The 27,253-nt window shown below is 41.2% G+C and overlaps 1 protein-coding gene across 4 annotated transcripts in view; it reads left to right on the forward strand.

Moving 5' to 3' along the window:
- The window catches only part of SPIRE1 (spire type actin nucleation factor 1), a 107,632-nt gene that overhangs the window by 61,058 nt on the left and 19,321 nt on the right, over positions 1-27,253 (forward strand). For 2 of the 4 annotated variants that reach the window (XM_048507611.1, XM_048507613.1), the window contains exons 5-11: positions 975-1,058; positions 1,643-1,807; positions 4,977-5,063; positions 6,755-6,884; positions 11,673-11,714; positions 23,429-23,598; positions 25,558-25,645. In XM_048507611.1, coding sequence (XP_048363568.1) covers positions 975-1,058; positions 1,643-1,807; positions 4,977-5,063; positions 6,755-6,884; positions 11,673-11,714; positions 23,429-23,598; positions 25,558-25,645 — 766 coding nt within the window. The remainder of the gene's footprint in view (positions 1-974; positions 1,059-1,642; positions 1,808-4,976; positions 5,064-6,754; positions 6,885-11,672; positions 11,715-23,428; positions 23,599-25,557; positions 25,646-27,253) is intronic. The other 2 variants (XM_048507612.1, XM_048507614.1) reach the window with 1 other exon arrangement.

Raw genomic sequence — 27,253 nt, forward strand, 5'->3', positions numbered from 1 at the left:
CCTCCCTGGGCCATCCGGGCCCATCTCATGAGAACGGAATGCTCATCCTGGACAGCAAGATAAGCCGTCCACCAAGGTTGTTGCTGCCGAATCTGGCCCGTCGCCCGGCTGGAGGCATTCCGTCAAGGCCAGCTGGCTGGGAGAGAACCAGGCAGAATTGCCATCCTTACACCTGTAAGCCGAAAACTGAAAAAATACTAAAAATACAAAACACACACAAACCAGAAATTTTTGCTCCCTCCACTGGGGGACCGGGCGCCCGGGGACATGGGGTACCCCATGTTCCTAGGCAAATACGCCACTGACAAATAGCCCTGACCCTGGCTAGTATTTGGATGAGAGACATCCAAGAAATACCAGGGTCATGATGTGGAAGCAGGCAATGGTAAACCACCTCCGAATATTTCTTGCCTTGAAACCCTCTGGGGTCACCATAAGTCTGCTATGATTTGATGACAAAAAACAAAGAAGCATTAATTTAAGTGGGTTAGTTCGTAGACATTTTAATTGACCAAGAATACAGATTACAATATGTATTAATACAATACACAAAGGATCATTTACTTCACCAGAGGTAGTTGCATTACTGGATTGTGTACAACAACCTCATGAAAGGCATCAGAGAGTGGGACCCCAATTCATGAACTGATGTAAGATCCCCAGAGTAATCCATGCACAAAAGACTACTTTTCTGAACAAATCTCCCTTGCCAGTTTGAAGCACATATTAATTGTGTGTGTTTTTAAAAGTTCTAATGTATGTTTAGGTATTATAGGTTGTTATCCGGGTTCATGTTTTATCTTCAAGTTTGCCGCATATATTGATTGGAAATTTCGTTATAGCTCTCTCAAGTAATAACTACCAGAAGAAATCTGTAACAGTTAAAGTACAACTAAATAATGTTTTTTCTTTCTACTCATAGTACTATAACTTGTTTGTTTAAATAAATGGTTACACTCTCTTTTCATTTGCAGAATTTGAAGAAGATTCAGGAAATGGATAGAGAAGGGAGTGATGAATCCAGCACAGATCTTGATGAGTTAAAAAATGCTGATTGGGTAAGATTTTCTTGAGCCATTATTGTGATGAAAATATGTAAATGGTATTTTATTATTGTGAGAATAATTATATGTCCATTTTGTGTAGTATTCAAATGTGTGTTTTCCTGACACAGACACACATATATATATATTGCAAAATTTAGCATGAAATTTACTGGACTTCTAAAAAGTAAACCTTGACAAAAACTGCATTTTAAAAATATAAATTCTAGTGGAGCATACCCAAAAATCGCTTCCATGCACATGTAGGAACTATACCGAAATCCAAACTACACATTTCAACATCCATGGGATTAACCCATAGCTACCAACTCCATTTTACAAGAACAATTCTTTTCATATTTAAGTTTCAAGGATAGCTATGCTGGTCTGTGGTAGAACAACTACATTTGAATACAGTAGTATGAACAAGATTTTCAGGTTATAAGGTTTTAAAAGTCAAAAAAGTCAATACTCCCTTGTCAGATAACAGTCTGATCTTTCATCAAGTTTATAGTCATACTTTGATAGGTTGGCTAGGGTGTCTGAGTAGGCCAGCCTAGCCATAAACAATCTGAAAATATTTCTTCTTGATTCTCCAGGCTCGATTTTGGGTTCAGGTGATGCGAGATTTGCGCAACGGAGTGAAACTGAAGAAAGTTCAAGAACGTCAGTTTAACCCTCTTCCTATAGAATATCAGCTCACTCCATATGAGATGCTGATGGATGATATTCGGTCAAGACGCTATACTTTAAGGAAGGTTATGGTAAGCTGTAAGATTATGAAATAACAAATATTTTAAAATAAAAAGAGAAGGTCACTGTATTTCAGTAAAAGTCAAATGTATTATTTCTCACTTATCAAAGAAAGCTATAAAAATAGGCCTGGTATTCCAAAGGTTTCTTCAGAGGATAACGGTCCCCAACCTTTTTGAGCCTGCAGGCACATTTGGCATTCTGACACAGTATGATGGGTGCAGCAACAAAATGGCTGCCACAGGAGGCTCAGCCTGCCACAAAATGATTGCAGAATCTTAACTTCAGTAACGGAGTGCAGATCCTTGTGCTCTGGTGGCAGCTGCTGTCAAAGCAGCATTTTTAAAAATCTGCGGAGCCAATCACATCTCCAATAGTCAATCAAAAGCCTTGCACTTGTAGACATCAGAAAAGGTGTTGATGGGTGCTATGGCTCCCATGGGCACCACATTGAGTACCCTTGGTTTAAAAGATTACCTATCAGGTAAAAAAAAATCTGTCAGCCGAAGCTTATGCCACATTACCAGTTGCCACCAAAAACCAGCATGGTGTAGTGGTTAAAAGCAGTGGACTCCAATCTGGAGAACTGGGTTTGATTCACCACTCCTCCACATGAACAGTGGATTCTTATTTGGTGAACTGGATTTGTTTTTTGCTACTGCACATGATACGTGCTGGGTGACCTTGGGCTAGGCACAATTCTCTCAGAACTAGTTACAATATAACTTGTTAAAAAGAGTCATTTAAATTCACTAAAAAGTGGGCTCCATAATGCTATTAGAAATTATTGTAAGGAAATCCAAGTATCTTTCTAGGTGAGGGTGAGAGAGAGTAATTTCTTGATGAGTTCTGATTCAGCACTTTCACATTCTAGTCTGCATTTCAAGATCTTTTTATACAACTGATTTTCACATGTGCAACAGTATACCCAAGAAGATTACAATATTCCTTCAGTGATTTCTAGGTGCTGAATTTTTTAAAAACGTCATAATTCTGTTCATTGGTTCTCTCATGTAGAGAGCAGCCTGATGGTCCAATATAGATAGTACAAGGGCATTGTTAGCACATGATGACATATTAAACTGGGTGGTGTGCAAGTAGATGAACCAACAATGATATCGCTAATATAGGTCTTGTAGTAGTGTTGGGTCTGTCACAGAGCTTAAATCCTGAATTTATGTCCACTGAGTGGTCCATCACTTTGGTGAGAAGCTTTTTTAAATTGGCAGGAAGGGGGGTGCTGTCTGTAAGCAAGGAAAGACCTGCCAACTATGGCCTGGAAAGGGGAATATTCTTATCCATGAGAGGATGAAGATCTTTGATGATACATTGAATTATTTTAAGCTTTAACCTATGGGCGTCAACTAGTGATTTTTGTTTATTCCTCCTTTTGGACTGTCATGTAGTAGACCAGTGATGGTGAACCTTTTTAAGACCGAGTGCCCAAACTGCAACCCAAACCCCACTTATTTATCGCACACTGCCAACACAGTAATTTAACCTGAACACTAGGGGTTTAGTTTAGAAAAAACGGTTGGCTCCAAGGCGCGCATTACTCGGGAGTAAACTTGGTGGTAGTCGGTAGCTTTGCTTTGAAGCAACCATGCAATACTTTGAATGGGTGACTCATGGCCCTAGGAGGATTTAGAAGCAATCCCTATTGCCAGCAACCGAGCTTACTCCCAGGTAAAGGATTGCGCTTTAGTTCTTCCCATGAAAATCAGTGGGGTTTAACAGTACCTTACAGGGTTACCTACATGTCGTGCCCAGCGGCCCAGATCAGCCTAGATGTGTGTGGGGCAATTTTCCAAAAAAACCCACCCATGATGAACTCTGTGCATGCGTACCCACAGAGAGGGCTCTGAGTGCCACCTCTGGCACCCGTGCCATAGGTTCGCCACCACTGTAGTAGACTGTCTCTAAGTACCAGTCTTGTTTTGTTGATAGAACCAAAATGTTTTATCTTCAGGTTTTTTATTTATTGAAGATTATTGATGCATTTGAGCAATTATTGTCAAAAAAACCTGAGCCTTCTAGTACAGTTGCCTGTTCTCTCAAAGATTGGTTCAGGTTCAAGCCTACCATGGAAAAACCCAGCAAGCTGTACTTTTAGCAAACGAGATAAGAGTATCCAGGTGCTGAGAGTAAAAGAGTCTCTGAGGATCTGCTCTGACTCACCTTCAGTCTCCAAGCCCAAGAACAGTGGAACCATACTCTATCCAGTGTGCATAGATAATATCATGAGAGCCAAAACCTGTGAGAAATGGGCTGAATTTAGCTGCAGTTAAGTTTAGCCACACCGTTTTCCTTTTGACCTCTCTCCCCCCCAGCCCCTTCAGTCACCTGGCTAGTTACAGGGTTTGGTAGTTAACTGATCTCATCAACCACATATCTAATAGGTCAGTTGAGTTCAGGCCATCTCAGATTCTTACCCATAAAGTTTAGCATTTTCAGTCTAGTTTTGTTCTTGGTGCTTTGCTTGTGGTTTCTTGATCCAACTACAGGCCTTTGATTTTGTATTTGTCTCATGGGTCAGACTTGCTCTATCCCCCTCCCTCCCTGCCCTTGCATGCCACCCCCTCCCTCCTCTCCCTCCCTTCCCTTGCATGCCACCCTCCCCCTCCCGCCCCTCCCTTGCATGCCACCCCTCACTCTTAGATAAGAGTAGACTTTGAATGATGGAGGATTTCTGCTGGAAGGGTGACATCTGGTAAATTGAACCAGTGCTGTTTTTATGTAGTTAATCCATCTGATTTAACTTTCTTATTTTCATTCTTATTGTTACTGTGTTTTTTTAGAAATATTGTTGCACAATTTTTTAAAAATCACTTTATCTTGTGGTTTTTGTTTTTAGGAGGCGGCAGTCTAATTCCATTACTGTTTTAATATTTTTTGATATTTTTTTTGTGAAACTCACTCTACAAGTGGTCTTGCAGAGGTGACTTTCTGGATTCTAATCCCAAGAAAGTTGGAAACTTTTTTCCTTGGCTTCTGGCTGTTTGAGTAGACAGAGGAGCTGGTGATAACTACTAAGACTCACACCCCAGAATTTTTTACAATTCTGTGTGTTGCTTGTCAATCTTGGCAATCCTGCAGACAACAGTTTCTTGACAATCAGCTTAGACTGCCAGAGGTGCAGATGTTGAGTCAAAATGTTAAAAATTTTGTTTCTTTTTTCAGGTCAATGGAGATATACCTCCACGATTAAAAAAGAGTGCCCATGAAATAATATTGGACTTCATCCGATCTAGACCTCCGTTAAATCCAGTATGTAATTCAATATGTGCTCTATTGGGTATATGTGCGTTCTGTCAAGTTGCAGTAAACTGGTGGCAATTTTGTAGAGTTTTCTAGGCAAGAGACTCCTCTGTAGAACTTTTTATATATTTTAAGTTAGGAACTTTTAAAATAAAGCTTCCCCACTTCCCACCCACAGAGCACTTTAGAACACATGGAATCACAGACATTTTCTATGTACCAATCCACTACTGCCCTTAAAGTGCATTTTGGAAAACTTCATAGAGAATTATTTTAAAGTGAAACCTTCTGATTTGTTTTCATTTTGGTAATGTAATTTTTCCTTGTCAACATCCATTGTGTTACTTCTTCATGTAGTACATTTTCTTTCCCTGGGTGCCATGCTTACCTCCTGTGTGTGGCCAGTCCTTGTCCAGGAAGTCTTTCCCTTAATTCCTTGTACTCACATTGTGCAGTGCAACTACCGGTATGCCCAAATGCACACACCCTCCTTTTCCTCATGCTAGCAATATGCGCCAACTTTGTTCTAGACTGTGAAAAAACTTCTTGATTAGTTGATAGATCATCCTGACAAACCTGTTGATTGTATTTTATTCCCTGTTTGCTCCACATCAGCACACCTACACGTACATCCTTCTCACTTCTGTAATAATGGCCCATTTTTATTTGTACCCGTTTGCCCAAAGATCCAGGAAAAGAGAAGCTCTAAATCATTATTTACTGTTTAATCCTGGTTTCTATATTGGTTTCCTATGCCCTATTTATTCCTTTCTGGCAAAACAAAACAAAAAGTTTTAATTTGTAAGTGGGGCTTACCAAAATTACAACCAAATAAGAAGCTCCCTTGGATGTTTGAGGAATAAAAAACAAGAGATTAGGTTCTGTTGAAGCTGTTATCTGAAATCTGATCTAATTCAGAATCAGTGAGTTTTTGTACCATACAGCTTATACTGTCCATTTTTAATTTTGAATCAGATTCTGCGAAACTAAGTTTAATGTAACTATCACTTCAAGTGGATTTTTTCCTCTTTTGTATGAAGACAACTTTTATCTTGTTGAACACTTTTTAAGTTTGCTTCCAACTAAAAAGTTACAGATAAGGCTGAACTTAGGGTGGGATATGAATGCATTAGTGAGCAAAAGATCCAAAATTCTTGTTAAGGACTAGGGTGGGGTAATATTAAATCTACTGATAAATCCTAATCTACAGTTTACTATTGGATTCCCCCTTTGAAATTCTTTTGTAGAAGAATGATGATTTTTCATTTAGCAGTAGAATATCCTGGTGTGTTATTACAGTGTTCGCCTGCCAGATTCTAAATATATTTTGACGTCAGATTTGTGCCCACCTATTCTTTAGTGTTTGTGCAGTGTAGAGAATAGAAAGGCATTGTCTGTACATAATAGCATATATAAATTGGTGAGTAAGTGAATTAATGGAAGATTGTATAGCAGATGTTATTAAGTTCTGTGATTGTGCTATTTGAGTGCATATGAGGACAACTAAGAGTAAAAAGAAATGTATAGAAATCAAAATTGCCAAAATAAGCCACTGAGAAGCTTATTTTCCTGACTTTGCTAAAACACTCAGTAATTCATGTGTATTACCCATTGCGCTATAATAATTTATTTCTGAAAATCTCTGTTATTACATCCCTAAAATGCATACTTTTTCTCCTTTTGTTTGAATTATTCTCAAGGCTTCTGCAAGAAAACTGAAACCAACCCCACCACGACCACGTAGCCTCCACGAAAGAATACTGGAAGAAATAAAATCTGAAAGAAAGCTGAGACCAGTCTCTCCTGATGAAATCCGGCGTAGCAGACTAGGTCAGTATTTTGCATTTGATGATGCAGTCCTGGGTATTACAGTACTGATATGGCTATTCTTCATTGATAAGAAATGTACAAGGTTCCTACTTTTCACTTTTGATTTTTTGTTGATCTATAGACTTGTGTGCAGATAGCAGATTCAATGTGGAAATTTATTTTTGCTTCATATTTTCGTTTTCTCCAGTAAATTAGTGAATGTGTGCCGCTGTTTCTTTTTAGGTTTTGTGCTATTCGAAATTCAGAGGCAATAATGTTATATCTGATCTATTTTTAGTGGGCTAGGGAAGATACTGTTCTCTGCGCAATAATGAAAATTTAAGACAGGTCTATGCTGCTGCACTCAAGGAAGTGACAATGTTAATCTTCCAAACATCTAAATAAAATAAATCTTGGGGGTCCATAACTTTGGACCCCCTGAACCAAACTTTACCAAACGTGGGTGGTATCATCAGGAGAGTCTCTTGACAAATCCCTGAAATTTTGGTGCCGCTAGCCTACAAACTGCGCCACCTGGCAGCTGACAAAATGAAAACCCTAAAATATTTTTTAAAATACACCTGACTCGCGTATAAGTCGAGGGGGGCTTTTTCAACACGAAAAATGTGCTGAAAAATTATATGTCTCAAAGAGGAGACGTTAGAAAAGAACACTGGATAAGGTATTTTAAAATACAGTTTGCAGTAATAGATCTAGGAAGACATCTAGAAAAGGCTAAACAAGGATAAATGTTTTGAAACTTACTGAAAGACTATTCTGTCCCTTACGAATAATGAGGCTTCTCCTCCTTCCATTGAAGGACATAATAGATTTGCCCCAGGCTTGTATTAAAACCATAAAAAGAGTTCTGGAAGATATGGACAGAATTTTCAGTGGAAAAGTACAGTAATTAAACTACCACATTCAACTGATACAGATTGACCTGGTTTACAGAGAGATCAGTTGCATTACTTTGGCAAACTCAAATTACTGCTGTAACTATTACTGAATAGTTTCTTAATGCCAACAATTTGGTAACTAATGTATCAAACAAAGAAGTGGCATTATCCCTACCCAGATGCATTATATCAGACTTGCAGTTAAGTCCATTGTGTGAGAAAATACAACTAGAAAACTTTTGTTTGCAAAGCTGATCCCCATCTCCATAGGCACACCACCTTGTTTGCAAAGCCAAGATCCCAGCTTTGCAAAGGGAAGGGAGCCAACAGGGTGCCTGTTATCCAGATGATCCAGAAAAAGTGAAGGGCTCTGTGAAATGTAGTCCAGAGGGGTTGACTGGACTATAAGCACCCCACATTTGCCACATTTGCCAAGCTGGATCCAGACTTTACAAAAGGGTGGGGGACCTGTGAAGTTGGGGAGAGCTCCCCATCTCGATAAGCAGATGAGAGTACTCCATAGGCACCCTCACCTTTTTTCTTCTGTTCTCCCCCTTCTACTCTGCTTCTCATTCTCCACCCTGCTACCCCAGCTCTCTCTTTCTCTTCTTTTTGCCCCACTGCCCCAATTCTGTTTTTGCCCCCCTACCCTAGCTTTCTCTTTCTTTGTGTGCCCCTTCTTGCCTCCTTGCTCTTCAGACCTTTGCCCACTATTTTCTGGGAGATGAGGACTGTATTGGTAAAGTGATGGATTGTGGAAGTTATAAGTCCAGTCAACCCCTCTGGACTACATTTCACAGACCCCTTCACTTTTTCTGGATCATCCTTTGGGAACACACTGCCCAGTTGTATATACAGATAACACAAATTGACACGAGTAAAATTAAAAATTTTGGTTACAGTAAACATGAGCAGGAACTATAAATAGTTTTGAAATGTATTCTTAATGAGATTACTCATATTTAATTGCTGACAGTGCAAAAAAGTGATTTTTTAACAAAACAATATAATTAATAAGATGAAAAAATGAGTTCTTTGAAGTTCTGGGTTTACTAAAAATGCAGATATTACTACTTTATATTGGGAGCATCAGTTTTTGATGAAGATAGCATAAAGATATTCAGCTGTCCTTGGCCAGGGCGTTCTCGGTTTTGGCCCCAGCCTGGCAGAACACTCTGTCAGCTGAGCCCTGTGGGATTTAACTAAGTTCTGCAGGGCCTGTAAAATGGAGCTGCTCCATTGAGCCTTTGGTTGAGGACAGTAATGGCATTAAAGCAGCTGGCCTTCCTTCTCCCCTTTGTTCCCTTCCCCTTCCCTGTCCTTTCCTGCTGCTTTCCTGTGTTTTCCTGCTCCTTTTCTTTGTTATTAATATATTGCCCACTCTTGATGCCATTAATGTAGGGAGATGATTTTATTGATTGTATTTATTGTCTAATTGTTGCTTTATTTTTGGAAGGCACCCTGAGCCCATATGGGGAAGAGTGGCTTAGAAATCAAATCATAAATAAATAAACAGAAAATTTTAATGTAAATATTTTATTTCTTTTAGATTATGATTTCAGTTGTAGTGGTTAAAATTAGGCATGTGGTCTGATTTTGTAATTTTTATTTGCAAGAAACCCATTGAGTTGAATGACGCTCACGTGAATGTAAATAAGATTTCAGCCTTATATATTGAAAAGCAAGAGTGAGGTGAATACATGCAAAGCAATGAGCCAGATTTTGTGTCCAGTGTTAGCTTAATATTTGCTTAAAATGGCAATGGATTTCAGCCATGGGATGAGTATGGTAATATGGTAATTGAAATAGTTTGTACAAATGCTCTTCATTACTTCCCTTGAAAACCCTGTGGAGTTGTCGTGAATTGATGCGACTTGATGGCACTTTACACACACACAAAACAAATGCCAGTACATTATTCAAATTCTCTATTTTTCACTTTCCCTCTTTATCAAATATTATTTCTAATTGTGCACCCACCTTGATTATTATAGTGTACTTTTTATTGATAATGTCTCTCTACAAATGTTGGTACTTAAATCACTAAATATTTTTCCTGCAAAATTCTTTTTCTTTGAAGTTAATTCTAAACCTTATATTTATTGTTTTAAAAAATGTTATTGAGTGTTTTGATTATCTGGACCTGACAGTCACTCCTGAGAGTTGGTCACTCCTGAGAGTTGGTGAACCTAGTGAACTATGAGCCAGGAAAATAGCCATTTCAATTATCTCATCCACAAGTTTATTGGATGGCCTTAAGTAAGCTGCTGTATCCATCTTAGTCCCAAAACTGTACAACATGAGCAAAGTCTAGCCCATCTCTTAAAGTTGTTTTAGAGTTCACTAAGTGAAGTGAATGAAAAACTGACTTCAGGGAAAATACTATATTTGCTAAGTACTGGCCTTTTCTGTGATTCTCAAAGGGATGACCATGTATTGAATAATTCTGAAGCATGGACTTATTTTGTAAATTTAGCAATTTCCTGTTAATGGATTCCAGAATTTTATGAATGAAACACCCTGTTTCAAGCATCAACTATTGTGCACATTTACAACCACTTCTCCCAGACTTTCACTTGAAGAGATAGTATAGAAATAAATTTGAATTTTTGTTATAGTGTATATGGAACAACAGGAAGAATGATAATAAAATGTCTGTTTCCAATACCCCTTTGACCTTGCCCTAGCAAGTGACTGATTTTTTTCAGACTGTTATGTGATGGGCATATTTTGATATCTGAGGCAGAACAAAGATATTCACATGGAATAAAGAACTATATTATAAAGAACGATATTCCAGTTGATTTGAATAGAGTTCTTTACAAATTATATATCACATGAGATTAGGCTCTTAAAATTGAATGAATCTCTTCAGTCACTGACGTATCTGTGATGCAATACCTGTGCAATACTTTGTTTCTCCTCTTCTACCCCTTTTTTGCATGTACTTATGTTATAGTAGTAGAAGGTCTTTGGCTCCAGTTTGTTTTCTTAAAACTGTGAGATTTTATGTGTGATCTTAAGATGGTCAAAACTGCTTCAAACATGACTAATTTCCATCTCAGTACAATTTCAAGTATCAATACTTGAAATACTTGAAATCAATATGTCTCTTCTGCCATTTGTACCTACCTCAGAAATCTACCACCAGTCTCGATTTTCTGCCAGGCTGAAATATACTGCCATAGGAACTTGCATTTTAGCAGTTTGACAATGTACCCTATGTGCATGCAATTTCCTACATAGAAGCTATATTATAGGAAATTTGTCATGTGCTAAGTGTTCTTACTGGAATTAATTTGACTTAAGGCCAGTTTAGAAAACACTTATCCCATGGGCAGGCTGAAAAAAAGCCCTTTCTGCACACAGCCCCACCAAAAGTCAGAGTAACACGTAAAAGATTCTTGCTTCATACATAACCCCAATATGCATATGATTTGCATGATTTCACTGCCACATCTGGGAACAAACTGCTCTGCTAGGTAGATCATGTGTACACTTGTGCATGTTAAAAGGATATCTATCAATTAATCGATTAATTAAAATGTGTGCCTCACCTTTCCTTGTGATGTAAGGAGGGGTATAAATGTAGCATTGTCCTAAGAAAGGGGTTCCATTGCCTGCATGGAGGGTGAGTAATGGGTACACCAGCCCTGACTTCATAGTACATGTGTTTAGGATCTTGGTGCTAATATGTTTGTTACCTCCAGAGAAGCTATTGCTGTGTTTACACTTACACCTTTACAGCAGTAAAGAAAAAGTGTTGGACGGATTTCAGATTTATTTTGGCCTGTATAATAGAATGTGTAACATCTTATGAGACTAATCTTCTGTTTCCTTTATGTTTCTTTAATGTGAACTAAATTGTTTTCTTTTATTATTTTTATGTGTTTTCTTTTTTTTCCCTCAGCAATCCGGCCTCTTAGCATGTCTTACAGTTTTGACTTGTCAGGTAATGTGCTACAGCACCTGACGTGGTTATTGTGAACTGTAAAATGTGTTCCATTCCATTTGTCTGTCTAACTTTCATGTAAGAGTCTTGAATTGTGTTCCAAATCCTGGTCTGCAAAATTTAAACTTGATTTAAATTTCTGCAACTTTTAGACACACAGCCTTTGGGTATATGTTTTTATTTTTATTTATTCATTTATTTGTAAGCTTTATACCCTGCCTTTCTGCCCTTCTCAGGATCCCGAGGCAATTAAAACATTAAAATCATTACATAATAAAATCACAAATAAGAAAACATTAAAACAAAACAAAACACAGCTGTCAAGCAACTGAAACAAATTAAAATATACATACTTTAAAACAGGGCAGGAAGGAGGAATCGCTGAGGGAACACCAGGTGAAACAAGTCTTCATCTGCTGGTGAAAGATGGCAACAGAGGGGGACAGTGAGTATCTCTGGGAAGAGAATTTGAGAGTTTGGATTGAGAAGGCCCTCTCTTGGCTTGCCACCTACTTAAATTCAGAAGCCTCAGAAGGTATGTCCTCTGAAGCAGGGCCTGCAAAGACTGTGGTAACAGTTGAGCAGGTTAATGAGAGATTAGTGAATCCTTCAGACATGTTAGTCCCAGAGCATGTAAAGCTTTAAAGGTCAACACCAGAACAAACTGGGAGCCAGAGTTGCTGAGCCAAGACTGGAGTGATATGATCTCTGTAACCCACCTGAGTCATCAGCCTGGCTGTAGCATTCTATACCAATTGAAGTTTCTGGACTCTTTTCAAGGGCAGCCACACATAGTTATATGGATGTAACTAGGGCATTCACCACACTGGCCAGATCTTTTCTGCCTGGGAATACCACAGCTGGCTAAACAGTCAAAGCTGGTAAAAAGCACTCCCAGCCACCACCTACTTATCCAGCATTAGACCCGGATAAAGGAGCTTACTCAAACTACAGACCTATTTCTTCAAAGGGAATGCAACCCTAGCATTCCCTCTGAAGAAACAGGTCTGTAGTTCGTGTAAACACTTTGATCCAGATCTAATGCTGGACACCTTAAATCCCAGGCCAAATTGTTCACTCACCAGTAGCACTGTTCTTTTGTCAGGATTAAGCTTATTAGCCTGCATCCACTCCAAAACTGCCTCAGAGTTTCCACAGCCTCCCTGGAATCAGCCGAAGTGTGAGAAGGCACATTTACATGGACCTTATTAGATGAAAGAAGATCTAAGCATAGTTTAACAGGATGAATAAATGCATATGCAGACACTTAAACTTAGGTTTCATTTGGAAATGAGAATTGTGGATTCTGAGGAAGAGTTTAAAGAAGGAAGATGGCATTTGTATTAGGGATGTTGTTTCGCATTAGAAGACCACAAGGGAGAACAGGTGGAACTGTGAAAGAAAGCAAGAAATGCTTAAAATGGTAAAGGTAGTCCCCTGCACAAGCACTGGTTCATTGGAATGACATCGCATCATGATGGAATGACACCATGCAATGACATCACATCATGACATTTACTAGGCAGAATATGTTTATGAGATGACTTGCCATTGCATTTCCCAATTGTCTACGTTTTACCACAACAGAAACTGATAGAATTGGAGGAGTGTAGATCTAATGTAGGGATACCATAGGAAGGACAGACAGAACATGATTGTTGAAATCTTTAAAGGCAAGGATAAGAAGTTTGTAAGGAAATGGATGAAAGTTAATGATGAGATTGGGGATAGGGGTCCACATGCTTAATAACAGGAGAGGTCAAAGTTTTTACAGCAGAATTTTGCACAGAGGTAAAATGACTGAAGTGTTGTGAGGGGAAATATACTTGCACACTCATTTGACTTCCAGTCCTACTGAAACCTTTGAAAATTGTTTGTGGATGGGAATATGGTTTAACACACACGTACCGGTGATCTGCTCCACACAAAGTACCCCAGTCTAGTTACACTGTGTTACCTGTTTCAATAGTCAAAGGGAGTTAATGCAGATGACCTAATTTTATTAATTTCTCCCACTTTTCTCCCAGCTTGGTACACAAGATATCTAACTTGCTATCAATAAAATTTAAATGTAAATACAGATTGAAAACAACGTAAAACCAGGAGCAGCACAACAACCAAATTGTCCCAATGAAAAAGGAAAATAGGGAAATAGTTAATTTTTGTATCCAAAATTGCCTCCTGAAAGACCCCAGACAAAACATCCATATTGAACTTCCACGTTCATTTTATGAGAGTAACAGTCTGCAGTGGGAGGGATGATAGTGTCCCCAGTCCATTGCCTGAAACTATCGGCTGCCTATCTTCCAAGTAACCCCAATACACTGGACTTTAAACAGTAACTGGGAAGATGGCACTTGAAGACATTGTGACTATATTTCTCTCCCAAAAGTCAGAGTACAGTTGTGACTGTCGATACTGAACTATCAAGAAAAGTCCTTGTGTCTGGTGATTCATCCTTGTTTCTGTAGTGGAGACTCCTGGTTCCTTCGCCAGTTCCTTTTAGATATTTCAGCTGGTTGCTATTCCACCCCATTTTATTAATTGAGAAGACAGAACTATCACAGGATCTTAAAGTTCTGTTTTCTGATTATACAGTGTTTGCTAGTTTTAAAATAGAGGGAATAATAGTGCTGGATATATTTTGTTTTTACTCATGATTTTGATTAGAAATCAGAAGCAATGGGGGTTACAAGAAATGGGAAAAGTGGATTGCTTGCATTTTTATAGGCACAGCTCTTGTGGCCCCCCCCCCCCCCCCCCCCCCACACACACACACCTTGCCTTCTATCCAGAAATCCACACCCATATGCTTTTGGTTGAAATTATTTTCTAATGTGAGGCTGCTGAAAGTTTTCGATTGATCTTCAAGGGGCTCAAATTGAAGGCTATAAATTGGTTTGATGCAACCATAGAAGAAAGATTTAATGATGAATAATGCAACACCTTCTCTATTTACAGTTGCCAACTTTAAAACTGGTCTCTCTAGTCGTCATTTTAATATCACGTTGATGGTTTTTTTTTTAATTGTTTGGTTTTCTATACCACCCTATCCCCAAAGGGCTCTGGTCAGTGCACAACAGAAATTAAATCATGATACAACCAGACAACAAAATCGAATCTCAGCAAATAAATTTCGATACAAATATACTGCTAAATCCCTTTAAAAACAGCGGTTAATACAAAGAATAAAAATCAAAGGTGTCCAGCGAAGCCCAAATTTAAAACCCTCCCCCAAAGGGAAAACGGCGGGTCCCATCAATAAAGAGAGACCCAGATATAAAAAGGCAGGGGTGGGGGGGGGTGGGGTACTGCAATTATCAAATGAAGATGTTTAGCTGCCTGCCATCAAAAGCTTCAGCTGCCTATTTCTGCTTACTAAACCTTTGTTAAATGGACAGGATGTGCTTTCCTGGTCATTTGTCAAACTAATGACTATCGGAATAGTAATGCTCATGAGATACTCTCAATCCATCGTATGTCAATAGGCTGATTTTACACAGTAAAAATGCCCCAAGCTATATTCAGGAACGCAGCTGCCATGGCGCTTTTTACCCTGCTGTTGACTTTGCACTGCTCCCTGGCTCTCCTCCACTTGCACCATGAGGTCTTCAGCAGTGTCTTCTACCATGCTTGGACAACATCCGTTCCTGTGTTCTGATTGGTTGAATCTCCCCCCCTGTTTCCCCCACTCACTTTCACCAATTTAGTTTTAAATCTCACAAAACAGGTGCTAGGAATCGGTGCCCTCGCCCCCGCCCCCCCTCGGTCTAAAATCCCTGCATGTGCAAGGGAATCACAGTACTCCCAAAAACCCACATCTAAATTCTTGTGTGTGCAAGGGAATCGCTGCCCTCCCATTTGCAGCACCTTCACAAGCCACTTTTTTGCAAGGTTTCTCAAGGTTTTTGCAAGGTTTCTCCCTCCATGTTTTTTATTCCACTGCAAGGGGGGAGGGAAGTGCTCGTTCATTGGAGGGGTGGGCCAGAGCAGCGTGGTAGGAAAAATGGCCTTGTTTTGCTTCCAAGGAGTTTTCACAGCAACAGAAGCTGCCATAGCAACAGAAGGGCATTCAAAAAGGTCTTCAACCTTTGCAGTTCTGGAAAGTCCCAGAGCAAATCCACTGCTGTGGGGCAGCTCCAGGGCGAAAGCATGACAGGCACGCTGCAGCTCCGGAAGCTGTGCAAAACTCCCCAGTGCACTGCGGCATTCCCTGTGCCAACAACGGGGCATTTTAAGCGTGCAAAACTAGCCAATAGAGAAGTTAGTAAGGAAGCTATTTGTGTCTTAAGCAAAATTTCTCTTATATCAGTGTATGATTCTGTACGTCTAATTCTGAACTTAGCCCTAGAGTTCAAATAATTTTTTTAAATCTTTTTTTTAAAAGTCGGCTACAATCTTGCAAGTCTTCATGGTGACAACAGTCATTTTTAGGGTTGCCAAGCTACCTTAAATAATGTATTGTTAAAGGCTTTCACAGCGGAATTAACTGATTGTTATGGACCTTCCGGGTTGTGTGGCCATGGTCTGGTAGTTTTTGCTAACATTTCTCATGTATCTATGGTTGGCATATTCAGAGGTGTACAGTAAGATATATCTATCCGTGACACGGTATTGAGTGATTGTTTGGTGGGGTATATATTTTGTCCACTTCACAGATGGCTACGGTACTTTTGCATATGTCTGGATGGAGTTCATTTACAGTTGTGTTTGCAATAGCATTTGCATTTGCATTGGCAATTGCATTTGCTTCTGAAGATGTCAGCCATAGATGCAGGCAAAATGTTAGGAGCAAAAATTACCTGACCATGGCCATACAGCCTGGAAAACCCACAACAGCCAACCATTGCTGAGTCTTCCATCCCTTGGTTATTATGAAGCAACAGAGATGTCAAGGAGTGAGAGAGACTAAAAAAGTTAAAAGGGGGGGGCAGCAGAAAAAGGTCAGTGGTAAATGGTTGGGTAATAAGGAAATGGAAGAAACTGCAGGATGGTAAGGGAGGAAAGCTGCAGATAGGGGGAGAGAGAAATGGGAAGGTAGATGAACGGGAAAAAGAGAAGGAAAGATCAAAAGGGAGAGTCTGAGGAGAAGAGAAGAGGAAGACCAAAGAAAATTTGGGGAGGTAGACAGGAGGGGAAATAAGGCGCACCCCCACAAGTTCTCACATGTCTTGTGCTTTTATTATCTAATATTGATGTACAATTTAACTTAAGTAAATCAGCATAGATGCTTCTGTCTTGTAAATGTACTCTTACCAACTATGTCGGCTTGATACTAGGCTGGAAGTGGCATTGATTCAGTAATCGGCATAGTTAATAAATACATTTGTACTTTTCAGCACCCAAACCAGCAGATCAACTGAGGCAAAGCTGCTTTTTTCTGCTCAACTGAATGCTCATCAGAGGTCATGGGGAGCTCCTTCTAGAGCTTAGAAGATGTATCTGGCAGAAGCAGCTCCATCCCATAATTTTATATCATCTTACAGCAGAAATCAGAGTCAGAGACAATCAGTCATTAACACTTTCCTCCATGCAGTTTTCACCACTGCCCCATTAGACTGTAGCAAGAGAAAAGTCATTATCTTCCTCTCATGCTTAGGACCATCAAGCAGACAGGATCTGTACTCTGTACTTAGTTTGCCGAGGTTCCAAGTCCCTGTATAGCTGCAGTTACAGTTTTGCCTTTGCGGGGGCATTCCCACATTCTCTCTGGGCCAGCAGCATGGCCTTCAGGGGAGGCCTGCTGGAGCGCAGCAAGCTGTGCCACATGCATGGCCTGATCTGCACTGGCCAGGACCCCCCCTTCCGTGGGACATTGGCTGGCCGGCCACCGAGCAGGCAGCCCAATCTGCAGCTGGCCAGATGCTATGCTCAGATGCAGTGCTCAGTGCCTCATCAATGCTGCCGAACCAATAGCTAACCGGCTGGAATCCCAGGGCAGCCACCAATTGGGCCGTGTGCCTTGGCTGGCAGCGCAGTCTCCTCTGAAAGCTGTGCCACCAGCCCAGAAGCGCACAGCCCATTCCAGCAAGCCTCTCGAAGGCTGTGCCGCGAGCCCAGAGGCGTGCAGCCCGATCAGCAGCTGTCCCCCTGCATGTGGCGTGGCCTGTTGGTGCTCCTGCAGGTCTCCTCCAAAGGCCACGCTGGTCCCCCGAAGCAGCTGCCTTCCTTCACCTCCCCTGCCCAACATCAGAAAGGGGGGGTGGGGCGCAGCAGCCAGGTAAGTGGGGGGCGGGGGCACTCAGTGAGGGGGGTGAACTGGTGGTAGATTTTTTAGAATCCCACCACTGGCACTCCTGCACCACCATCAGCTCAATTGGTGCAGTAAGGACATGGGGGAGGCATTCTCAGTCCTGGAGCCAACCTTAGTCAGCTTCCACCCTGGGTTTGCTGCCATTACACTGCAGCCCTTTTCTTGGACCAAGGGTGGTGAAAGTTCATTGAGCCATATAGAGGGCTTTCTGGTGGCAGTGAGTTTTGGGAGAGTAAAGTTCTCCTTATGTTTATGAAATTCTGAGGTAAAACAGCTGGTCTTTAGAAAGATAAACTATTCTAATTTGACATGCCGCACAGTCCACATTTCTGCTCATTACTCTGCTTGACAGGATTATATATTGTAAGTATACCTGTTACCCTTCAGTTTTCACCCTCCCTACATTGCCAGAAAGCCCTGTAGAGGTGACAGGGTGGTGCCACTACAGTGCCGTCCTTGGCCGCTCAGGGTTCCGAATTGGGCTGCCCATAACTTAAATGTTAATCCTGAGGATGGCTTTTTCAGAGCAGGCTTACGGTTACTATAGGCCTCTTCCAATTCATATCATGGGGAACGAATGAAACACTGAGAGAAGCACTGAGAGATGCTCTGCCTGCAGAAGATAATAATTAATCTATGATAATAATAATTAGGTCAGTTGTCACTGCTTTCAGGCCAACAGAAGACATGATGTCAAAATGATACCATTATTATGGTTCAGTGATTAGCCTTTGAAAGCATGCATCTCTGCATTCCTATGCTTCTGTCAGTTTTGTTGACCAGTTAGTATGCTTCAGAACTGAAAATTTGCGCAGGAAATGAGTTTAAGAACTGTTAATGACTTTTTAAATTTTTGAAACAAAAGGCTGACAGGGAAGATAGGCGCACCAGCATTTAGTTGTCCACTCCGTCTGAAATTGTCATCACAGCAATCCATGATTTTTAGGGATACTAAGATTGTTAACTAAGATTGTCAACAACTGCCCTTCAGGTGATTTTGAACAAGGATGTAGGTAAGGGGGGGTTTCTCGGGTTCAACCCCCCCATTCATGTCCGAAGCTCCACCCACCAGTTTGTGAGTTTTTTTTGTTTTTGGCCTGCAGGGGGCGCATTGTTTAGGCTAGCAGCACCAAACTGTCAGGGATTGTTTGGGGGAATCTCCTGATGATACTACCCAGGTTTGGTGATGTTTGGTTCAGGGGGTCCAAAGTTATGGACACCCAAAAGGGGTGCCCCCATCCTCCATTGTTTCCAATGGGAGCTAATAGAAGATGGGGGCTACACCTTTAAGGGTCCATAACTTTGGACACCCTGAACTAAATTTCACCAAACCTGGGAGGTATCATCAGGAGAGTCTCTTACTGATACCACCCAGGTTTTGTGAAGTTTGGTCCAGGGGGTCCAAAGCTATGGACTTCCAAAGGGGGTGCCTCATCCCCCATTGTTTCCAATGGAAGGTAATAGGAGATGGGGCTACACCTTTGAGGGTCCCTAACTTTGGACTCCCTGAACCAAACTTCATCAAACCTGGGTGGTATCACACACACACACATTAGAGAGTCTCCTAAAGATACTCCTAAAAGTTTGGTGCCATAGCTTAACAATTCGTGAACTCCCTGACAGCAGGCACCCCTTGGGTTTCTAGATTCTCCTATTAAATCCACCCCCTTCGGCATGGATTTAAAGGGAGAATCTGAGGTCCTCAGTTTAGAAGAAGAAGAATAGTTTGGGCTTATATCCTCCCTTTCTCTCCTGTAGGAGACTCAAAGGAGTTTACATAATCTCTTCTTTGACTCCTTCCTCCCCTCACAACAAAACACCCTGTGAGGTGGGTGGTAGCTGAGAGAAAAAGCTGTGACTAGCCCAAGGCCCACCCAGCTTGGCATGTGTGGGAGTGCACAGGCTAATCTGAATTCCCCAGATAAGCCTCCACAGCTCAAGCGGCAGAGCAGGGAATCAAACCCGTTTCCTCCAGATTAGAATGCACCTGCTCTTAACCACTACGCCACATTGAAAGTGATGCTGTTTCATGGTGGGGGATAATCCACTCCAAAACAGCATCACTTTCAATGTTGTTTAACTGGGAACCCCAGATTCTCCCTTTAAGGTGGATTTAAAAGAATTTGGGCTCTCTAGTTTAAACACCGTTGAAAGTGATGCTGTTTGGGGGTGGATTCCAGCATTACAGCGGCTGCCGGGGGGGGGGGGGTGGCACTCAGATTTTGCACTGGGCTCCATTTTCCCTCTATGCCTCTGCCCAGAGGGGAGGGCAAAAGGAACTGCCAGCTGCCAGCTGGGAGCCCAGCTGGTGGGGGGCAGGGGAAAACAGGGCGGGGGAGTCTGTCGTCCCCGGCCTTGGAGAGCTGCTTTTATAAGCGCTGGGCCGGGGGCAGTGTTTGGGGAGGCGTGGCCATGCCCTAGGGGCGGGTGGGGTATGGCCCCACCCCCGAACCCCCCCATAAAAAATCTATACCTAGTGTACTGGAGAACCCTGGACATCTGTATCCACAGACTGAATCATCATTTACCTGCTGTAACACGTTTGCTTACAGACAAAAGAAGGAGATTGTCCTCTGCCAGCTGCAGTAATCAGTACATCTATAGAGAGGCAGGGTACATTCTAATGCACAAATCTGTGACTGTTCAGTCTCTGCTAAAAATAGCAATGTTGATATTTGTGCATAACATGTTAAATGGAGCAAAGCTTGAGCCTGTCTTCAGTCTTCTATTTGAGGGAAGATAATAAGCTATTACATTTTCAGAAAACGTTGTCAAGTGAATGGTTGCTGGATAGCTTGAGCCACATCTAGAGAACATCAAATAGGTGAAGGTCAGCTTGTGCAGTGGTTAGAGTGACAGATTGGAATCTGGGAATCCCAGGCTTGAATTCCCACTCTGCCATGAAAACTTGTTTGGTGGTTTTGGGCCAGTCACGCACTCTCAGCCCCACTTACCTCACAGGGTTGTAGTGAAGGTAAAATGGAAGAGAAGATAAACTTCGTAAGCCACTTTGGGTTTCCATTGGGGAGACAAGTGGAGTGTGTATGAAGTAAAATTTTAAAAATTAAATCTGTGTATGTATTTTCATTTTGTATGTGAGTTTTGAATAGCAGTTTTCACATGTAAATCCCTAGGGGGAAGTGTGGCCTTTTAATTTTATTAGATCTTTTCCACAACATTTGATACTGTGGCCCATCTAGTGTTTCTAGAATTTGATTGGTGTTTAGTGTTTCTGTCTATTCCAAAGGGTGCTGATGGATGCTTACTTATCTTGTCCCTGGCGAACAACCATCATAGCATCTCACAGAATTCTATTTTCATTCAGGGTGTATAATATGGTTTTCAGTATTACAAATATGACTTCTCTTATTTTCATCCACCTCATCATCCACTTCTTGTTTAGTGTCTGGCCACCTCAGGAAACTGGGTAGAAGTTATCTGATTGAGATTTGAGATTATATCCAGGTATGACTGATATACTTTTGGCTACTGGTCTTGTCACTTACGAGAATGTTGGCACGTTAGGTGGTACTTAGGTGGCACGTTAGGTGGTACGAGAATGTTGGCACGTTAGGTTATACTTAGAAATAATAAGTTTGCCTCCTTGGAAAGCTTGCAGTTTAGTCATTCTTTTTCTTACAATTCACAACACTGTTTTTGATCTATAACTCACAGTGTATTCCTAAACTGAGTTATACATTTCTAAGGGCCTTGACTTTTAAAGGATAACACTTTTTGAGATAGTACTGTTTCAGGAAGTATTCATTATGCTTCTCTTCAGTATTTAAATCATCATATTTAAATTGTTGAATTAAACAATAGGTTAGATCAGCACAACATGAGCTAAGTCAGACATTGTATCCTCCCTTGTATTTTGCCCGCACAACCAATTTGTGGATTGTGTAGCCTAGGAAGGAAAGCACTAAATGTTTCACAATATTTTGTGGAAATGGAACTGTGCTAAGTCCATTTATGTTTCTGCTTAAGCATCATTGGATCCAAGCCAGTGTACTGAACTTTAAAAAAATAGTCCAACATGCACATATTTTGACTTTCTCTACAGAAACACTTACATGGGTACAACAAATATTTGAAACAAGTATTTGAACCAAACAGTTGAAACATATATCCCACTGCCTGTTTTATATTCACATTTTTGTTGTATCTCTGAAGAAGGATGTAACTTGAAATATGTCAACACTGGGTTGCATTTGTGTATTTATTTTCCCCCTTTTTGCTTGTACCAATAGTGTACCAAGTGCTAATGTTTGCCAAGTAGTGGCAAACTATCATCTGGAGAATTCAAAAATCTAAGTTGCCCTGCTTGAAAAGCTCATAAAGTCTTTTTTTTCTGGGATCAGTTCAAACTTATTCTCAAAATTCAGTCTGCTGCTGAAAATTAGACTGTAGCAATCCCATAAGCATTACTTCCTCATGGGTGGGGACAGCCACAGAAAATGGCTCTATAAAACAGAAGAACAGCCCGAACTGGCTTTAGGACATCAAGAAAACTACTGTTCCCATCAACCACACCAGGAAGTCATTCTGGCGAGCATAGGAAAATGAATTTGATGGAAAAGTGTTCCTAGTCAGCGATGTTTAAAAAATTGTCCTTCACAGCTTATTACTCTCTCAACACACACCCTGGAATGGTAAGATTTGCAGAAGATAGATATCTGGGCATGTGCATATGCTCATATTTTGCAAGCATCTCCCCCCTGACCACTTGCAAAAATGCAAACAGTTTTGAATTGAACTTGGAGATGTTTAGTTTCATCTGTATCAGAAGCTTACATAATAGATAGAATTATGAGAGAATAATATTCGGGCACTTTTTTATTTCCTGTTTTTTTAATCAATTAGTAACTGCTTTGCTGTGTTGGTACATTATAAAATATATCTGTATAAAAATGATCAGCCATTGTAATTAAAATTATCCATATAATCAAAGGTTTTAAAACTCTCCCCTACACAAACGAATGCTCAACTGCTTTCTGAAATACAGGTTGAGCTTTGGTACACCTTGCTAGACTGGCAGTTTTGTAATCATGATTCTCATGGCTTGAGAAGCCCTTTTCATTTTCTAGTGGATCTTATTTCACAAGTACAAAGTAAATTTAAAAAGGCCTCAAGCAGAGATGTGCAGTGAAGGTGCTCCTTAAATGTTGTATTGGTTTTAATAAACTTGGTGTTATTATCTATTAGAAATGGAAACAAATAATATGGATTAGTTTTTGTTTTTTAGAGATGGCATTTGTGAAAGTTGCACTCCCACCCATTTCTCAATTTCACTAATTTCTCAATTTCATCTGCACTGTCAATGTCTCTAATTTATTTTCACAAAGCTAAAAAAATTAATGAACCTTCTAATTAATAGTTTTGTGAGAGCAAGGTATAAGCCAAGCATCCATGTTTTAGTTTAACATGCCATCATGCAAGCAATTCTGGTTATTTTTTTTAGATGCATCCACACCAGAGACTTCCAGAAAAGCATCAGAAAGTTGTGTACTGAATGGCAGCTTGGCACCTGAAGCAAATGTGAATGGCATTGGCACTGCTCAGTTGGCAGTGCAACGGAAGAGATTATTGAAAGCTCCCACTTTGGCAGAACTGGATAGCTCAGATTCAGAGGTGAGATACCAGGCAGTGCCAGCCTATGTTCAGGATATATGGTTTTCCCATCCCCTTGTCTCTTCCCCCACCCCCACCAGGTCATCTTTTCTGAAAAACCCTGGAATGTTTAGCCAGTAGGACAACAGTGTAATCTTCCAGGACATACTGTTTCAAATCAAAAGGTTTCTGTTCTACAGAAAACTTCAAAAGGAGAATTCAATGCGAAAATGCTGAATTAAGATTAATCAAGAAAGTGTATAATACCACAGCTCCAAGCTGGGACAGACAGTTTGGTGCTCTAACCCTGTGATCATTTTGGTTGCTCTCTTCTGTGCTTTTTTCAGCTTTGTATTTTTTCCAACAACTTGGATGGTCAAGGCTAGCCCAGTATCATCAGATCTCAGAAACTAAGCAGAGTCAGCCCTGGTCAAAAATTGGATAGGATACCATCAAGGAAAGCTAGGGTTGCTATGCCGAGGCAGGCAATGGGAAATCACCTCTGAATGTGCCTTGCCTTGAAAACCCTATGCAGTCATCCTAAATTGGGTGCAACTTGATGGCACTTTCCACCACCAGTATTGTTTTGGTAAATGGCAACCAGAACAGTACTGGTATTCTGAAGTATACAAAGACTTTATAGTACTGGCAATTGTATTTTCACTCCATTCTTAGTAATCCCCATCATAATCCCTAACTTTGACTTTGCTACACATTACATTGATGTTGAATAAGCACCTTTTTTGCCTTCAAGTCACAGCTGACTTAGGGCAACCCAGTAAGGTTTTCATGGCAAGAGATATTCAGATGTTCATGACCTTGGTATTCCTTGGAGGTTACCCATCCAAATACTGACCAGGGCTGACTCTGCTTAGCCTCTCAGATATGACAAGATCAGGCTAGTCTGGGGCTATCCAGGTCAGGAGAACAAGCAACTAGAACCCCCAAATTATTCCATCTCAGTCATTGTTAATTCAGACTCCATTACCATATATTTAAAGTTAAGACCTTGCTCCAGTGTGGAGCAAATTTCATTTGCTTTGTTGTTCCCTATATACCAAATATGGAACAGTCCTCTTGAAGCTCTTCATAAGGAGATATGAGTAGAAATTGAGATTTCTGAATCTTTAAATCTTAGTCAGAAGGGGGGAGGGTGATATAATAGGGAAACAAATCAGCAAAGGAGAATGATAGCAAGGGATGACCTGCTACAGGATAGGTCCAAGCTAAACAACAGCAGTACACCACAGGTAGGCCGTTTCTTCACAGCAACATGAAACAGCTCTCCACTGGCATAATTCCAGTTCCGAGGCTGCTGTGGCCCTCAGAGGCAGCACCGCATGGAACCGCCTGCAGGTCATCCCGTTCACCCATCTCTCCTTCCTCTGCAGCTCTGGACAGCTGAAGGGACATGGCCACACTGCCCTCCAACCTCCGGGGGTTGGAGGGCAGCGTGGGCATGTCCTTCCAGAGCTGTGCAGGGAGGAGAGGTAGGTGAATGGGAAACCGGAGGGGCCAAAAGCGGCGCCCTCATGCCAGTGCGCTTCACACCGCGCCAGTGGGAAGACTCCGCTTTTGAAAAATGGCGCTCAAGGAGTGAGTTTCAAAAGCAGTGTCTTCGTTCCGGGGGGGGGGGGGGAGCACAGGGCCCCAGGGACGTTTTTTTTTACCGTCCCTAGGGCACTGTTTTCTGCCTGTGCGGAAACAGCCACAGTCACATCAACTCTTATCTCAAACCAGTTCAACACGCCATTAACATCCTACAGCCTATGCTGAACATAATACTCTCCTTTCATAGGCATTTAGAGGTAAATCTTTTCTTGCCTAATTGCATCTGACTAAGGGACTCCAGAAAACTTATACCCCAAAAATCTTGTTGGTCTCTAAGGTGCTACTGAATTCGAATCCAACTCCATTATTGTTGTAAGTGATGGAAGGCAGGATTGTCAAAAAGTCTAAAGTCTCAATTTGTTGTTTTAGGAAGAGACTGTACCCAAATCAGCTAGTAGCAGTAGCATATCTCCGTCTCAAATGGAAGATACGTTTCCAGAATCCACAAGGAAAAAGGGTAAGAATTCAGCATTCAAATAAAAAATGTGCTAATTGATAAATGCCTGAACCTCTGTGAAACCTTTGTAAATAGTTCAGGCCAGGGAATGTCTGGTTTATGTAAAACAACAAAGTACTTCCGATCCTTACAGAACAACAGTTTTATTCTGGCGTGAGTTTCATGGACAATTAAAATGAACTTCCAGTGACCAAAGAGCCTGGTCTGGGGCAAGACAAAGGAGTAGATAATAGCAATATGAGAGCAAAAATCAAGAGTTTGAGCAGGACAAAAGCTAGAGTCTGCCATTCAGAATCCTTTGGCATCTGTCTGGGATATAGAAACTATCTAGGATTCCCAAAACCTTAGTTTACAATCTAGACCGAACAGTGTGACAGTCAGGGTAAAGAATGGTAAAAAGCAACATGGCTGGGAAAGATAGTACCTTAGACTTTTGTACTAAACTAAACCTGTCTGTCTGTGAAGTGGTGTTCTGGTTACCTGGGAGCCATAATACTGTAGTGTACCACCTTTTGTGCTCATTGGGTGAAACCACCTGAAATTGTGGTGCAAAATGGAATCACAGATATTTAGACTACATGAAAAGCTGCGTTGCATTTGTTTCCAGTTTTTTTCTTCTGTATGAATTATCTGTTGCAAAGAGTCCTCTGTAACTTCAGAGAGTCCTCATTCCTATCGATTGATGCTTCATTCCCAGAGTTTCTAGCATGGGACAGCAGGGGTCTGGTACTGACATTATAGGCAGTCCAATCTAAGGGTCACCACATCCAAAGATGCCTCCGCTGCCACACCGCCTCCTGAGGGCTTTCAGGTGGCGCTGGTGTGCAGCATAAAGAGAAAAACCCCTTGGTTGTCTGAAAAGCCCTCTCTAGGACTCAACAGAGTTACGTTACCCTTTTGGCTCGTGTAAGTCCAAGGTCCCTGCCACAGCAGTCCCAGCTTGAAAGCCCAGGTGGAACCAATTAGAGTCAGATCAACCCCCATGAATGCCCCATTCCCTTCCCTCCCACGTCAGTGTCTGCTTGGACACCAGCAGTTCTCCATGGCAGTGCCCCCTTCTGCATTTTGGAGCTGTGGAGTGCTCAGATGCTGGCGTCTTTCCCCCCTCCATTGGCAGGGTGCTCCTTGTGCCAGTGAAGGTGGCAGACACATCAATATGGGCCTGCAGCACATCTGTGTGGATTCATCCTTCCGCCCTGCTCTGGATTGGGCAGTTAAGCTTGTGGATTTGTGTTGGCAATGTGAGATGAACATATGACGAGATGATCTTGGGCATCCTCTGTCAACATGTGTGCAAGCACTTCCTTTTTTTACACTGTATGGCCCACCTGCACTGAACAGAGGCCATGCCTGATACTGAGCTACCTGCAAAATAGGATGACACTGAATGGAAGCTTGGGAGTTGTTGTTTCTGTTATTTTTTTTTGTTAAATTTTTTTTATAAATGGAGGGATGATGTAGTTGTAAAGAGGTTGGGTCCATCCTTTTCAGTGAGGAAGAAAGGAATTTTAACTGCTTCACCTTCTACTGCAGCTTCAAATGCCCCCAATACTGCTAGAATATTATACCAAGGTGGGGGCATTGTGGGCTGTAGCAAAAGGGGTGAGG

Source organism: Sphaerodactylus townsendi, linkage group LG09 (assembly GCF_021028975.2).
Source record: "Sphaerodactylus townsendi isolate TG3544 linkage group LG09, MPM_Stown_v2.3, whole genome shotgun sequence".
Lineage (NCBI taxonomy): Eukaryota > Metazoa > Chordata > Lepidosauria > Squamata > Sphaerodactylidae > Sphaerodactylus > Sphaerodactylus townsendi.